This window comes from Trichoplusia ni, chromosome 3 (genome assembly GCF_003590095.1).
Source record: "Trichoplusia ni isolate ovarian cell line Hi5 chromosome 3, tn1, whole genome shotgun sequence".
NCBI lineage: Eukaryota > Metazoa > Arthropoda > Insecta > Lepidoptera > Noctuidae > Trichoplusia > Trichoplusia ni.
Window position 1 is genome coordinate 10,614,107 of NC_039480.1, and position 17,850 is coordinate 10,631,956.

At 33.1% G+C, this 17,850-nt stretch overlaps 1 protein-coding gene across 1 annotated transcript in view; it reads right to left on the minus strand.

The window, feature by feature from the left end:
• Positions 1-1,394: 1,394 nt before the first annotated feature.
• The window catches only part of LOC113491883, a 34,358-nt gene continuing 17,902 nt past the window's right edge, over positions 1,395-17,850 (minus strand). Inside the window, exons 2-4 of the mRNA XM_026869078.1 lie at positions 11,107-11,211; positions 10,600-10,698; positions 1,395-1,990 (exon numbers count right to left, since the gene is read on the minus strand). Coding sequence (XP_026724879.1) covers positions 1,845-1,990; positions 10,600-10,698; positions 11,107-11,122 — 261 coding nt within the window. The 5' untranslated portion in view covers positions 11,123-11,211 and the 3' untranslated portion in view covers positions 1,395-1,844. The remainder of the gene's footprint in view (positions 1,991-10,599; positions 10,699-11,106; positions 11,212-17,850) is intronic.

The window sequence follows — 17,850 nt, forward strand, 5'->3', positions numbered from 1 at the left end:
GATTAATGACATTTCGTTTCGATGAATTACGTGACTCAGGCCTAAGAGATCTTGGAATTTGAAACAATTGAGTGTTTTTCTATAAACATTTACGATTATTAAATCGTATAATTTTTTTGCTTTGAGGGTTGGCTCACCCTTATATATACTTACTACATAAAAAGATTTTTTCCTAGTTTTTCAGTCGGTAGTAATGCAGATTTACGGAGTAAATAAAACAACCAAAAATACATCATTAATTTTATTCCTTTCTAAAAAACATGGAATAATCAGATAAGGGTTCAGGATACATATCCTTGGTCATTATTGTGTTGAATAATTTCCAATGAATTCTATTTGAAATATTTCACACCAGATTTATGCAGTTAAAACGTACAAGTATTTCATTCGTCGTGTGGTTTTAGCTCCACTAGAATTAGTACTGTAGATAAAGTTTTTAAAATGAGTCGTTTTCCACAAGAAATGTCTTGGTCGCTGGAACACAGTAAAATTGGTGTTTTATCTTACACTTACTTTAGACATTTCCTTGTTTTTACTCGCTTTTATACGTAGCTAATATTTAAAACTATTTTTACATTATGACCTCTTTAGTCACATTATATAATAATACAATGTTATTTACTTTACTATATACATTTAAAACCTACTTGGCACATAAATACGAAATCATTTTTAATTAATTAATTTTATATTCAATATATGCAATACATTTTTATATTTTCTTATAAAATTCCTGTATTCAGAACATTCAATTTTTATACAATACATTTAATTTTTAGAACTTACGAATGCATTACGCATGTAGAAATTCCAATATAGAATTCATTTATTAACACAAACTTTGCTAAACATTTTTCATTTAATAAAGCAGTTACTCATAAGCCTTCCTATGGAAACTAAACATTAAATAAACTAATCAAAGTTTTAAAATTAAAAATCCCACTTAATGCTTTTCTACCGTCTCCCGTAGTTATTCGTAGCTCAATTAACTACGTAGCTCCAAGCTTTAACTACGGCGTAGCGTCCATACTACGATACGGACTACGAGTTTTCTCATAAATTGATTTATCATGATTCAATAACAACAAAAGCATTTCTTCGTCTCCTTCGATTTATTTCCAACAAACTCTTTCGGCCTAATTTACTTAGTCCCTCGAGCCAGTATTTTATCACAGTTAAATGGAATTTAATACCCTTACCTTTTGTCGAAGGACTTTGAAATTATTAATGAGTTCTTTATTATTCTGTGAGTAGTCTGACTCTCAATTTTACTTAAATAAATCTCTATAGTTCGAATAACGTTGAAATTGACAACGTGACGTTTTAATTTAAACTAAATTGGACTTTCATTTCGCAAAATTTAAAACTTATGTTAGCTTCAATTTATTTTATACATAAAATATTTTTCATATTTAAAACGTTAAAATATTAAACTTATGTTGTCGCAACGAACCGTTGAGCATATACACAATTTATACGGTAATAATCTCACCAATGTTTAAAAGTATACAGATAACATTAATTTTACTATCATTCGATGTTTACATGTATTCTAGACACACACTTACCTACACACACAGTTACTCTCACTATAGTACACAACACTGACACAGCATCGCGATCGGTAATCACGCGTTGATATAGATGTCTTCTTTTGTTTTCACAGGATAGTCTTTAGGCGGTAGCTTGAAGCTGTTTCTTATATATGAGAAGCGATGGAAGTTGTAGAAGTATTCTTTGCCGTCGGGTGAGTACTGTGGGTAGAGGGTGTAGGCTGGTAGCTCGAAGTCTAGGTCGGTGAGGGAGTCTGCTAGCGCGTGCTTAGCAAACTCCTCCTTGTATCGTCATGACTGTTCCCTGTACGCTTTCCGCTTCGAGCATTTCTCTTTCAGTATATAGCAGAGCGCGATAGCTATGAGCACGGCTATCGCGATCGCCATACTTATGCTAATCCAGATAATCTCCTCGTTGATGCCGCTTGTTGATTTTCCTGTAAGGAAAAATGTTATTAGTATTATGCGGTTGAATACGCCTAAAGGATTGAGGATAAAAAGATATTCGTTTATTTCATTCACATTTCATCTTTTATTTAATAGATTTTACTTTTTACGTCATTTATAAATTTTATTTATTGCTTTTAATATATTTTTCGATTCTCAGTAAGTTTAATATTACATAAAGAAAAAGGAAAAGTTTCTTTTGAAAAATATTGTCTTTGTTTATAACTTTTCTCGATATCTTATTATACAATGGAAATTTCAAAGAAAAAATATGTCTGTATTTTTGTAAATTAACTTATGATTCTATTCATCATTCAAAGCTGTATGAGAATTGGTCGAAAGATACAATACTGCTTTGTGGAAACTTCGCTTTTAACGTTAAGTTTACCCTAAAGGTACAAGTTGGCAGCCGACCGCAGGCGACAACTGCAGACGACATGTCGTCGCTTCATGTCGTCGCGACACGTCGTTGCGTCCTGTCGCTGCAGTCATGATTTCGATCCCGACTGCAGACGACAACTGCAGATGGCATCCAGTTGATTCCGAGCGGTCCGTGAAATAAGATGTCTGACGTGTTCGAGAATAGTGATCGCAATTTTTTACGTCTTTTATTAGAAGAGGAAGAAGATGATGATGACTTGCTTTTATTAAACAGAAATAGACGATCCATTTTGAAATGAAACACGCTCGACGTATCGTTGCTCCGGCGTCAGCGACACTACTGATCTGCGGTCGGGCGACACTGCCATCTGCCGCTCGGCGACGCGTCGCTAGCTTCATGTCGCTAACTACGGAGGGAATTTCATAGAAATACATAGAAACCAGTAGTGTCGTAGCGACACGTCGTCTGCAGTTGTCGCCTGCGGTCGGCTGCCAACTTGTACCTTTAATCTGCCGTACGCGAGATAATGTAATAATTAGTGATTTAACAATACCAGCATTTGGAAATGATTTGCTGCCCCTCTAACCACGTGACATTCGAAAAACATTAGCGTTGATAGAAAACGCTTATCAAAAAGAAATATAATTTTCATATACTTCTGCATTTTCTATCACTGAATTTTGAATTATATAATTATTCTTAAAATATGTTGCTTTGCCTGAAAGTACCTATGCATTACTACTTTAAAATCCGTAAACCCCTTAGTATTACACGCATCACAAAGCTTTCTAAGTTAAAGCACTAACGTTCTTCGCAATCAACTCTTACAATTCTGTTCACGAGATCTGAAGAGCTTCGAGGACATTCGATCCCTTTAAAGTGAAAATAACAGTGAAAACTGTATTTATTAGTTGTTTAAGTGCAATGCTGACATAAATAAACACGTACTTTTCGAGAAATAAGGTTTATTTTAATGTTGAAGTAAGTATGTACCTATGTATGTATTATGTTGTGTATATTATTTAATGGCGAAGAAAAAAGTTTAATTCAAAAAACTCTATTGTTTGCCTCTTCAAAAGAGGAACATTTAATAAAGCATTTTTGTTCATTCCATTCTTTTATTCATTTCGTTTACATCATTTTAATAACTCGATTCCTTTAAAATGAACAACAAAGACTTGTAGTGTACAAAGTATTCGGTACTTTTAAAGATTTCTTCCGCGCAACTGACCAGGGTAATAAGTTATTAACTTTTAAGAAGATTTACCGTTAACGTTTTAATATTCCTACTGTACGTATATAGCAGGTGTAAAGGTAGTAATAAAATGTAAAAGTTATGAAGGTAAATATTTCTAACTTTGAAATCAAAATCTGCATAAGAGATATTAAATATTTGGCAATCGCCTTAATACATTCATAAGCCGATACACCATACTATTCGATTCCACTAAGTTCACAAAGACGAGAGTTACTCGAGTAAAACCGCGGGGCCATAATAGCGTAGCAATAAGTTCGTTCTTCTACATTAAGCCTCGCTATAAATTTCGATGAAGCTTGTCAATGGCATCGACTTATACGGCATCAATCTCGGGAGTTTTAATTACGAGTACAAAAGGGATAATAGGGATAATATGGCTTCTGCGCATCGCTTTTCATTAGCAATGATTGAATCTGTTCAACCATAATCTAATATATAAAATTCCCGTGTCACGATGTTAGTTACCGTACTCCTCCGAAACGGTTCGACCGATTCTTATGAAATTTTGTATACATATTGAGTAGTACTGAGAATAAAACAACATCTATTTTTCATACCCCTAAGTGACAAGGGTTGTCCACACTAAAATTTATTTTTTTATTTTTAGACCGAAATTTTTTGTTTTTACTTTTTTTTATAATGAAGCATTAAAAATACATGTATACAACTAGAAAAAAAAATATTCGGCAAAACAACGTTTGCTGGGTCAGCTAGTAATATTATAAATATCCATGTTTTTGTGTTCGTACTGTTGTAGTTAAATTACAAAGCTGATTTTGATAAAATTAGTTTGCATTGACACGCAACAAAATAGACATAATCGAATACCATAACTGAATCAATTCACTTGAAGTCAGATGCAAAAGTTAAATTCTTCTAATTAAACTAGAGAAAATTTGGAGTGAAATCTGCAGATGTATAAACGTGAATATTTACTAAAAGGTGCAAGAAATAGATAAAACTGAATTGGATTTAAAAGGATAATCTGTTTACATTCTGACTGAGTAAAATCTCATTTGAAACTTGGAGATTGAGCACGGACGGCTAAGGTAAGTAAACGAGACTTTCAAAAGGTGTTTGAGTAAAAACAGGTCACATGGAAACGTATTGGGTTAAAGGCGACGCAACGTATAAGGTAGTCTGTAGTAGTTTGAAAAAAATATGATGAATATATGGTGGATTGATTATCAGCTGAAATGTGGAGGTAAACATGTGTGCTTGCTTTTTTTGTGTGGTTGTAGAACGGCTAGGGAATACTGAAAACACGGTAAAAATTACTAGCCTATATTCGTCGTATAAAGGGTTTTGCAGCATTGACCACTAGCTCACTGAGGGTTGCAAAATCAGATTCCAGGATCTTCAGGAATCCAGGTTGCCTCACGATATTTTGCTTCACCATTTTGTCAGTGGTGTCTTAGAGTAATTAAGAGAATATATATAACTTTGAATAACTCACATTGTTACTTTGCCTGCGTTAGGATCGAACAGACACCTCGTGCATAAAAATCCATGCATAGAGCTGCAAATCCACTACCACCACCGCCACAACCACACCACCATTTACGACAACATTCAATCAGCGCTAAATTCACGTGTATAAAGCATACACTTCTCTTCGAAGGATTTCCAAGGAAAAAGGATTTATAAAATGCTATAATTTGTATGAAGAATTGTAAAGTTTATTTTCAAAATTAAATACTATTCGGGTAATGTTCGCACTAAGCTCTGATGAAAACGACATTCCTTTTCGTATTTAATTTAGGCTGGTGTCGAAAGAACATAATATAATCTAATATAACTTTCCTACAAAGTGCGTTTAATATGCAGTAACAAAGTTAAATTACACTTTTGGCTGAAAGCTGGGAACTTAATGTATACACTTAACTGATATCTCTACATTTTAAACTCTTCAGATCTCACAGGCTTTAAATTTTGCGTATGTTTACAAATATGTGTGAATGTATGTTTGGATTACCCTGACTTGAAACCCTATTACCCTACCCTGAAAATTGATCTTAATAATCGATCTTACCAATCTATTTTGCCTTTTCCCCACGGTGATTACTTATTGCTTTTTTCTATTTAGGCAAGAAAATAAACTATTGTAACAAAAACTGCATTTTTCAATACAGATCAAGAGAGCCGTTGTCATTGGCAAACTACATACAGCAATACTAAACCTGCATTTGCTGTTCAGAGTCAACATTTAAATTTAAAGTTCGTACAACTTTTTATTATATGTGATGTAAGTCTAGTGTACACTTTCAAAGAAACCACAAAATTAATGCGGATATTACCCGCATCTGCTTTACAAACTATAGTCACTGTTCAATTTATATTTTGAATCCACAGTCGTACTGTCAGCCTTTATTCCTATAGACAATAATTGTCACAGGCATTCGAGTGTCCACGGGAACAATGGCTTAGCTCTCGAAAGCGTGGAGCGCTGTCGATACGCGCACATTCAAGCCCCATGATTGTGTCAATCTAACTCTATCTGTCCTTATCTCATTTACTATTCTATATTTAATATTCAAATGTGTTCTGATAGTGATCGCAAACTTTTTAGACAAGTTTTAACTAAAGAGCATATATGTATTTGTAATAAAGGGTGTCAGGTATCGTTAATAACTTATCGATGTTGACCACAGATTTTTTTAATGGCCAAAGCTGCTTATGTTTAAAAATGTTTGTAAAATATCTATTGATAGGATATTCTGTTATTGTGCTACAGTCAGTTCTAGAATTTATCGACGTTTCTTGAACGAAAGATAATCTACGGCCAAATCTAAAGATAACTTTGTTGAAATTTTCGATGTCTAGCTAAAAACTTTACAGACGGATGAATACTGTTTCTTTGAAATTTAAAATATTGCTTTGGTAATGTAATTTATAATGCTAAAGAAATAGTAATAGTCGTTTGAATTGAACATGCGACGCTTAGTCGGTTTAACAGTTCAGAACTTTATTTTTATGACTTTACAAAGAGAGATTTTATTTGTATGCAATAAAAATCTCTCTAATGATATAAGTTCACAACTTCAATCCACTTAAAAAAAAAACAGCTTCAAATTTTAATAAAAGTGTTCAGTAAAAAGGTTTGACAAGAAAATCTCGAAGCAAAACTGTTAAGTGTACAAATAAAATAGGAAAAAATACTAAAACAACGCTGTTAAGTTGTAATAAAAAAGTTCTGAATGTGGCGACCGGCGATATTTGCAGCACAAATTGTAGTCAGTGAAACGTATTTTACAAATGACTCTTATTCGAGCGCTGGAACTGCGCTGTTACACACATTTATTCATCTTATACGAGCCGTAGTAAGAAAATATTACAATGTCATTCTAGATTATAAGACCTTTACTTGTATGATTATAGTGTTATTGCTCCGTGTTGTAACCCATATAATTTCTATGGTATGGTCTTATCTCATTTGGTCTCAAAAAGGCATAACTTCAGAGGTTTGAACTAGACGATAAAAAATGAATTAGCAAAAAGGAGGTATACTATTTAAGGTGGAAGTTAAAGCATATGCTTGTCTCACTGTTTCTCGTTTACTAGAATTTTCCAGGGTTTGAAAATAAGCTGACGACATTTCTATGTCAAAAACATGATTTAATTCCCTTTGAAGAATTTTGACTAAATTGCAAACATTCATACTCAGAAATTGAATAATCTCATAAAATGAATACGAGAAAGCTTCATACTATATTAAATGATGTAACGGTTTACTCACGCGTATTTATAGGGGGTGCCCGACTAGTTTCGGACCGAAACGGACGAAACGGAGTCCTTAATCATGAGCTAAAGCGGCGGGATCGCGAGTCATTTAATAATGAATCAGTCTCACAATAGTTATTATAAAAATATAGCTTCATACTATATCCTGTGATAACAAAGTTCTTACTCGTGTAATCTCGGCTATCGTTAAAATGTTTGTTCATATTTATTTATATACGTTTGCGTTTACTTCAGTAGCAGTACTCCTCTCCTTATTCTATTGTTTGCGGTCATCTCAACCTATGTACACAACACAGGGAAAATTGTCTGCTCGTATTGTCCTTAGGCGCACACATCTTGAATTCGAGGACTCAGGTACTTCGCCTTAATTGTACGGTGGATTATAATGATATCGTATTATTACCGTAATTGCTTTGTTATCGTTAACGGAAGATGAGATTTGAATAATAAGTAGACATAATGGCAACAGTAACAATATACTGTACTGTTCTTTTTTTTTGGAAGGGGTAGATGTATAATTAACTTTAGGGTAAATTTTAGGCATTTTAGAAGACCACTTGTTCTTCAAGGTAAGCTAACAATTAAGTTACATCTAAGTATTCAGCAGAAGTCTTCTCATAAATTAATGTAAATCGTTCTGCTTTTGCGACACACGTAATACCGTTGCCAGGATATGTTTAATGCTCCGAGAACTTCTATGTAAATATCTTGCGAGTTCCTTCCTTAAGAAAGTTTAAAGCTTATCGTAGTGCATTTGCAAAATAAGATCAAAGTTGATGTTAATTTCATACGAGTATGATCAGCATTTGCATTCTACAAGACTTTGAGTTTAATGTATGAAGAATCCTTTGAAAATATCAACTGGTGAAAGTTTTACTCGCTTTTCTATACTTAAATAATTGCATAATTTATAACGGTCGACTATTGTTTCAAAGTGTACCTTATCATTTAAATAAACAAGAGCAGTTACGGCGAGATGTATCAGCTATGCAAGCAAGCTCGCGAGTTGCACGTGAGGTATCCTAAATTAATTTTCCTAGCCATTTTCCTAGAACTATCAAAGATAGTTGAGTACACAACCGTCCATGAAGAAAGTAACGCATTCAAGATTACTTCTACAAAGTAATTTCAGTAGAACTGTAATGTTAATTACTTCACAACTATATACGTATAGTGTGGTGGGAATTTTCAATAAAGTTACGTCGTCGGTAATTAAATTAAACCTAATACCAACGTCTGAACTAAATAGCACTTAAACAAAACCTTTCCAAGCAATTTAGTCGTAACATCATCAGTAACTTCACCACGGACTGAGTGTAGGTGTAATGAAGCAATAAAAAGTAATTAAAAAAGGTCCACAACCGCACATAATTCTTTTCTAGTCAGTAAAACAACAGGGGAAAAAACTAAGCGATTCGTTCCGTTACATTTATTTGTCGAAGTCCCGCCAAATGTTCACATTTCGAGATATCTCGAGTTTTAACCCTTCGTCAACGCGACGCTGAGAATGCGCATTTAGCAGAATAAAAATTCTCTGCCGAAATGTCCCGCCTACTTTATATGTACATAAATAATTCGGGAACAATTTGCTTCTGGCTCTTATTGTAACAAATACGAACTGTTTTTTTGGGCTTTTGGCTTGATGGGATTGTATCTAATTAACAGCACAGTTTTTACAACTTGACGACTCACAATTATATCACTTTTCTTTGTAAGAGTGTTCTCTATAGAATCATAAAAAGAATACCAAATGAAAAGAAATATTTGATAATAGAAAAGTTGAATATTACGAAAAACATTGTTTCTAAGAAAAATGTCCGACGGCTCTAACAATATTAATTAGGCAGAATCTGTCACGATGAGTTTCTTAGATAGACACGAATTCATTATACTTTTTGGGATGAAATATCTATTAAGTTATGAAGCAAATCAATGGTGTTAACGTTGTACTTAATTTAGATCATGATTATAATCTATTATATTATACCTGCCTGCATAGCCCATTTTAATCCTTTGGCTGAATTATCTTGAAATATTCCAAAATAGATCCCTTAATGTAATACCACACTATTTGCTTTTTTTTTACCTTGTTTTCCTGATTAAGTACAACAAAGCATCGTTGATATACATGTTAAATCTATACTAATATATAAAGCTGAAGAGTTTGTTTGTTTGTTTGAACGCGCTTATCTCAGGAACTACTGGTTCAAATTGAAATTTTTTTGTGTTGAATAGACCATTCATCGAGGAAGGTTTTAGGCTATATACCATCACGCTGCGACTAATAGGAGCGAAGATACAATGAAAAATTTGGAAAAAACAGGGAAAATTAATCATCTTCGAAGGCTTCCGTTCAAAAATTCTTAACTTCTAACCACGTGGACGAAGCTATTTTTCATGACAAAGCTTTAAAGTTTTATGCTACAGTCAGTTAGAGTCAGTTATAAATGTTCTCAGTCAATGGCTCATAAAAGTCAAGACGTGGAACGTGATTTGTGTGTGCTTTGACAACGGCAAAGAGCTTGATAAGACGAAATTGCTTTGTTACTCCAGTTTTATGAAATGATGCTATTTTCTTCTATCGTATTTACTCTTTGCTTCATCCTTAAAATATCATCTCGCAAAGAAAAATAAACCTTAAGAACATATAGGGACGACATTAGCCACACACATTTTCTGGTTTTCCTTTTCTAAAATGTGAATTTTCACTCACATTTATAACTTCGAAATCCCCTAAAGCATGACTCGCATTGTTCTATCTACATACATACAATGAAGTTTCAAAATGTCGTATTAAGGGAATTTCATAAACGAAAAACAGACGGACCGCAATTATTCCATTGTACACATTTTATTACGACAGAAATAAAATGTGTTCACAAGTTTGTCTTGAATCTCCATAGATTTAGCGGTAAATTATATCTACTTTCCAGCTATGAAAATTTCCTAAACAATTGTGGTGAAAGTACAATAAATAAAACAGAGAAGCAAATAACAAAGTATGAACTATTTTTGCTCGTCTCGCGGTCAGATCCATCAAAACAATAACGGCGAAACTTCGGATGGCTGGTAGTTACTCAATCATGTCGAAGCGTCTGACTAGATCTCGATAAGATCTACAATGAAAACTTTTGTATTATCCTGTTCTGAACATAATGTAGACGTTATTTTTAGCTGCGACGGAAAAAGGTTGTACTAGTATAAACACCGTTACTTGCCTCCCTTTTTGTTGGAGTAGCCACCCATCTTGCCGGCGACCCTGGCCGTGGCGCCGCCCGCCATGACCAGCACCATGGCTCCTGTATGCACCGTGTAACCTGATAATAGAAAATAATTTTATTAATTCATACGTGATTATTAATATGCATAATTAAAATACTAGGCACTGCTTTCGTAATACGTAATAATTAAAATAATTTAATATCTATGCTTGTCTAAAATCTACAAGAGTTTGACAGGATGTTATTCGTAGTCATTTATGTATTCATTAAACTGATATTAAGCCATCAGAATTGCACAAAGTAAAAGAAACAGAAAGGTAGGAGCGAGAGGTATGGTTTAAAGAAATATTCTTTGAGGAAACACCTGCAGTGGCTAAAAAGTTACAAACCAAATTGAAAAATATGTAAAAATTATGCTATTGAAGTAAAAGTTTAATAAAGTTCTGTTTTTCAAACTTTTCTTAACTCTCAGATTGTATTTCTGTAGGTAATGCGGCTACTCACGAATCATGATGGCCATCTTCTCTTGTTCCCGTACTCTCGAAACGAACCAGCTCCTTATTTACATCGATGAAGATATTGTCTCTTCGTTACAGACCTTTGCAGCACCTGCACCAAAAAAAAGATATTTAGAGAATATGTGTAGTTTTTTCATCCAGTAAAATGACATATATTATGCAATTTGCAAGAAATAAATTTATTTATTCCTCATAAATTAATTTATTTATTCCTCATAAATTAATTTATTTATTCCTCATAAATAAATTTATTTCTTAGGTAGCAGAACCCGTAGAATAACTTAACTTATATAAAAAAAATTCAGTGTTAAAGTAATAACATAGTTCTTTTTATTTTATTTTTTCATAAAATGCAAGGCGACCACTGTTTCCATGAAATCAGTTCTTATTACCTTGCTATGCCTTATAAGAGTTATAGAACTTCGACATGAAAAATAGAAAAAAAAACAAAATAAGAACGTTTAGTACTTTATATTTTTCTACTACTGAATCATGTATTCAAGGTTTTCAACGGAGACTCAAATAAGTCAGTAGATAATTTATTTCCCTTGCCGTCGAGACACGGATCGTGAAACAATTTTTGATAAACCCGGGATCAAGTCCACGGACGAGTGAAAATTGTCATCGCGAAAGAAATGCCCTCACGAAATTTATGGGGTGGATGGTGACTTACTGTTCCGTTAAAGATTTGATCTTTCTGGCATGATCCCTTAAGGACTCGCTCTTTACGACATTCACAGATGAAAGGACGTAAAAAGTTGTATTGATGAAAACATTTTCGACGCTCCGAGATTATAATCTTCGCAAATTGAAGATTGTAGCTAAATAAGGATGTAGGCGACTTTCGGAAATTTGTCAACGTTTTCTTGAGTCTCGTTATTTTGGTGGCACTGGCTGTATATTTTTTGGTATATATTAAATAGTTCGGAGGCCCAGTAAGGAGTTTATAAGAATTTCAACTACATGCTTAAATCAGATTTTTATATAACACCATCCTAAAGTAATACAGAATTTTATAGAAAAAAAGGTATGCAAAAACATCGATCTTAAATTTCAATTAATGAAATAAAAACCTTATTTCATTAATTGAAATTTAAGATCGATGTACAGGAGGCATACCAGTAGGTACTTTATTAATTATTCTCTTATTATTAAGCATGCTTTAATTCCCAAACATTTTCGGGTACTTTTTTACTCCTTTGTTGTTATTGTTGTGTACTATGTAAAACTTTTAATATATTGTTATGCCAGACGGAGTATTTTTATCATAGGACACAAACTCGCGCGAAAAGTTGATGAATTTTTGCGTCCCAAAGGTAAAAGTATAGGAATTCTTTTCATGATACAGTAGAAATTGCAAATTTTTCCAGTGTTCGACGTAATTTAATATTAAATTGTATAAGACTAGGTACCGAGTAGATGTACCATGAAATTTCTAATCTTTTATTCATGACACTTTTATGCAACTTTTTTAATCAGGCCTCGGTCATTTTACGTACAGCTTTTGTGCATAAAAAAACCTATTTAAAAAGAAAATGGTGTTCCATACCAAATTGAAATCTGCTCTTACAATTGTGATCTAAATTTCTATGAGAATTGAATCTGTAGCAATTTTTATAACGGAAATTCGTTGGTTTTTTTATGGACAGATGCGATATTAAATATGTAATCGGGTTTCGCCAAAATACTTTGTATAAATCGATATTGAATGGGGAATATGCATGATTTTTTTTTTATTTTTTATATGTTTCTACTAGTTATTACATTACCAAACATACAAATATCACGTCCAAAATATAAACTATTATGCAAAAAATTAAATATTAAAATCGCGATCAATTTAAACGCGGCCATTTTGGCGCGCTTGCTCGTGACGTCACCATTACACGAGTTCGATGTCAACAGCAAAGTGATTGGTTTACAAAATTACCAAAAAATAAATAAAGTGAGTGAATATCGACTTAATTACCATGGAAAAGCACAAAAAACCATATTATAAATATTGTGTCGTTCCTATGTGTCCAAATAACATCAACACTGCACCTGACAAAGTGTATTTCCTTATGCCGAAAGGTGAAAATCTAAGGAAAAAGTGGTGCAAGGCGATGAGAAGAGACAATGTATCGTGTTTGAGCTGTTTATACTGTTGTGAAGATCATTTCAATGTAAGTAAGGATATCAAAAAAGTAAAATACATATACAAATCATTCTTACTTTTACCTACCTACTTGTTTTGTTTACATTTGATTTTCGGAAGATTATCCGACTGCGCTTTTACGAAACCGGTTTCAGTCATTCTCTAAGTCCTTCTTCACAATTAATTAATATTTTGAACACATAAAACTATTAACTTAAGATAAAAAAACAGCGACACAATACAATAACAATTATTCCTCCAAAAAGAAACCATACAAATAGCTTGTTGACAGCAGACGTCTCGTGTAAAACTGACGTCACGTTTTGTTCCACCAATAGTGTTGCGTTTCGAAAATTTGCGCGGTAATTTCAAAACAGCTACTTTTTGATGATTAAATTTCATTATTAAATTAAAATAAATTCTAAAAATAATTGTATAGTGTGTTTTCAGTAGCAATAAATATTACAAAAAAAAATATTTTGTCCATATTTAAGTCACGTGCATATTCCCCATTACGTTAAGGCGAGACAGGTCTCATCCTTATTACACATTGTTATGGCAAGAACATCGTAACAAATAATAAAGGGAAGCAAATATGAGAGCATTTCTGTAGAAAAATATCGTGTGACATATAAACGTCTAAGCATGTTGGTACCTCTGAGTGGTTACTCTGTCGCTTTTCGTTTATTATTTAATCGAGGGTCTGACAATTGCGCAAAGATATTGTCCGAGAAACAATAAAATACATTTATTAAAAACTATAGACATGTCCGTTTGCCAAGAGATTCAGGGGTGTAAAAAGTATGGGTACATGTATAGGTAAAATTAATTTATACATATAACGGATCTAGATTTGTATTTATTCGCTTGTAGATGTAGTTTAAGTAAATGTCTATTATTTGAATATTTAAGCTTACGTTAATTAGGTAGGTGAGTAAATTCAAATTGTTTAATTGACAATTTATATTGCGCTTCAACTATTTTATAGAAAACGTTTTCTAATGTATAAATTAACTTTAATCCATTCAAATCTAGGCTAGGGTACTAGGTAGTAACAGTTAGTTGACTGTCATAAATCTTCAGCACACAGACGCTGTCCGGAGGTTTAGCTAAGGTTTCAGTTCGTGTCGTAATGTTGACTTATTCACCTCATTTGTCAGACCCCACTTTGACCTTTGGTTGATTGTTTGAGCTGGCCATTTAAATTAGGATGTTTAATTAACAGCCCTGGAGTTCTTGACATTGATACATGGGATATTTATATTCAGTCTGTTATTCATAGATTTTCTAAATGACAGTGCTATTATATTCTTAGTAACATAAAATACCTATACTCTGTATATCTGAATGCCACATCTTCCATTGTATAAAATAAAGAATATTCAATTCAGTTGATGTAGAACAATGGTGTCGTAACCACAGACAATATGATGTCTAGTCATATTGAGTACTCTTATGTATGCGTCTGATTAAATAAAGCGTAATTAGTTAAATAGTGAGCTGATTGATGAAAATAATAATTATTTTTGAATATATTAGTTTCGTACCGCCTTTGTGCGTTAAAGAACACTTTAAGTATATAGAAACCGATTATATTTGGAATACACAAGTGATTTTCGAGCAAAGGCTCGTTTAGAAACTTGTTGAAACTTTGAAAAACAAACGAGAGCTCCTCTCTCTGATTTAAAGACAACTATTCAAATATGAAGCTTTGTTCAAAAACTCAATTTGATAAAAACATATCAAAATATCTGTGTATTCAATTTAATTGAATATACGTTTGTCAATTTTGTAGTTGAACACGAATATCCGTGATTGATAGATTATTTTGCTAGTCACACATGTACAATAATAAGCTTCTGGCTGTTTTAAAGTAAAAAAAAAACTATAGCCATATAATAATATGCAACTAAAAATAAAAAATAAATATAAAGATTTAAAAGCAAAATGAAAATATACTACCGAATATTTAAAAAAATTGCATTCTATAATGAAATCAAATGATGTAGGTATAAAGCTATATACTGATGCTACAAATTGTATTTAATTACTTGGTGGAGTTTTCGTTTTTAAAACACTACTCCGTCACATACTTTTAAGCTATGGCAATGCATAACTTAGTAGACTGTGGTTGACTGGTCGTATAAACTTCATATTGTAAATGTGGAAACTGTAAAAAAGAAAATAGGTCGGTTTTACAATCTTAATACGCGAGCAGGTATACTTTGAGACACGTACGTGTCTTTGTTAATATAAAAAATAACCGTCAAGTACGAGGTCGACTCACGGCATGCAGGGTTCTGTATGCTTATTAAAAGAGAAATTGTCACCCATCAACGATTTGACCGTACCAAACGTTGCTTGAGAAATTTTGTTTCGTGGTCAGAGAAAATCATTCGTAAAAATTCCAAAAAGCTTGATAGTCGAGCTTTCATGGTTTTTGACACACAGCCTGGTGAGAGACGAACTGAGAGCGGTGCCTCAGTAATGGGGTTCCTTTCTTACCCTTTCGGTATGAAGCCCTAAAATAAATTAAACCATGAAATAAGGTATATTGCTAGATAGGTATTCATTAAAAGCATAGTATAATTTGGTTTCGTTGTATCAACACCGAATAAACAAAATCTGGGAGTGATGTTACTCAAAGGAAAGTAAAATACACTTTTATTTATTTGCGTTACAGGCTGCGTTTATCCCCAATTAAAATGTTTTCCGGCGTCGCGACCGCAATGAGAGAGAACACAGCATTTGGTCGAGCCGCTTCATAAATATTGGTCATGGTTGTTTCTCTATTTACCTACATTTTGTGAAGTATCTGTGGCCTGGGCTTGACAGCAGTATCGATGTTTTCTGGCAAAGCAATGAGTTTTAAATTTCAACAATACCACGTTCCATTTTCTGTCATGTTTGCTGCGTGTAGTGTGCACTATTCGTTGAATAATTAAATATGATAGGTGGTAGGTTAGCTTATATAGCAGATAGCAATTATCAGAATTATGTAATTGATTGCAGGAAAATTTTATAAAATCAAATGGAACCTCAGAAGTCCTCTGAATTAAAAGTTTTCCACGACAACAAGTAAATTGTTTGCTTATTCATTGCATACTGAAATAATTACAGGGCGAATTACCAAAACAGTTTTTGAATTAAAAGTAAACTAACTAGACTGCCTGGATAGCTGAGTTTTTGAGTGTCTCGGCATCATTTTTGTGTGATTTATACGTGCTACTTCTGAGTCTGGGTGTCTTGTGCATGTAAATGAATATTTGTAAAACTATCCACGACACATGGATTAAATACCTCAAAGTGAGAGTCGTTAAATGAAAACATTAAATCAAACAAGTTAAGTAAGTTCTTTTAAAAGTGATACTAAAAGTAATGAAAGGAAAGTAATAGAGGTGCAAACTTAAACCAGAGATAACGGTTTAAAGGGATTAGTGGGAGATTTGGAGGGTATTGACGTGAACAGTGAGAAAGGTACAAAAGTAGCGCATAAATCCTTCTTAGAGACGCTGAATGGCTGATAATGAAGAACCTTAGTAAAAGTTTTAAATCATTGATAACAGTTTAAAATTTTATAGTACTGAGTGCTTAAGTTACATGCATCTATATATGATATATGAGTAAGTATCTACAGTATAATCAGCTATTATTACGGCCAGTTATAGACCCCATAATTGAGAGGCTTGTGTATTTAAATAAATAAAGTGAATAAATAAATGCGGACAACATCACATACATTGTTCTGAACCCAAAGTAAGTTGCTAAAGCACTTGTGTTATGGAATTCAGATACAACGAAGGTACCACAAACACCCAGACCCGAGACAATGTAGAAATGTGATATTTTACATTGAACCGAACGGGGACCGAACCCGGGACCTAAGAGCTAGCGACACCTTACTTTTTCTACGAGCACATAAATTAACACGAAAATGGTTAAACATTATAGCATTACAGCTTATTACAAGTACAAATGATTTTTTTTAAAGCATGTTCTTTTCCACTTCAAGACATAGGTTTGAGGTCCCTCATTCCAGTCTGTGGATCCAACATAAAACCGTTATGGAATAACTCAAGCCTATTAAACGATACATACGCACTCGAATTAGAAGCAATGGCTCAGAAACCGGCGTTGGATTAACCCTGTTACCGCGGCTTTGTCTTACGATAAACTTGGTACACATGGAATGGAAACATTGAACTATAAAATGTTTATGTCTCTTCGAATATTAAACTTGGTATAAGAACTTTTTTTTATTACATGTAGATATGAAAATAATTTTATTTTATGCCAACATTTCTCTTTTACATTACATTTTTATATTCTTTCTCTATTATTTTGAATTTGTCATCAATGGATTTTTTTCCCACATTTGAGAGAAAAGTTTTATCCAATAGTGGAAAAATTCAGGCTGTCAATCTCACAGTGTTTTGTTTAAATTTGAACACCGTGACGGACACAGATTGTCTGTCAAACAATTGAAAATCACGGCTCTATGTTCAAAGTGTTTATTGACGAGTATCCATCTTCAATTTGTAAAGCGATCGATAGTTTCTAAAGCTTTAGATAAGTATTGGTGTGTAAAGGAAC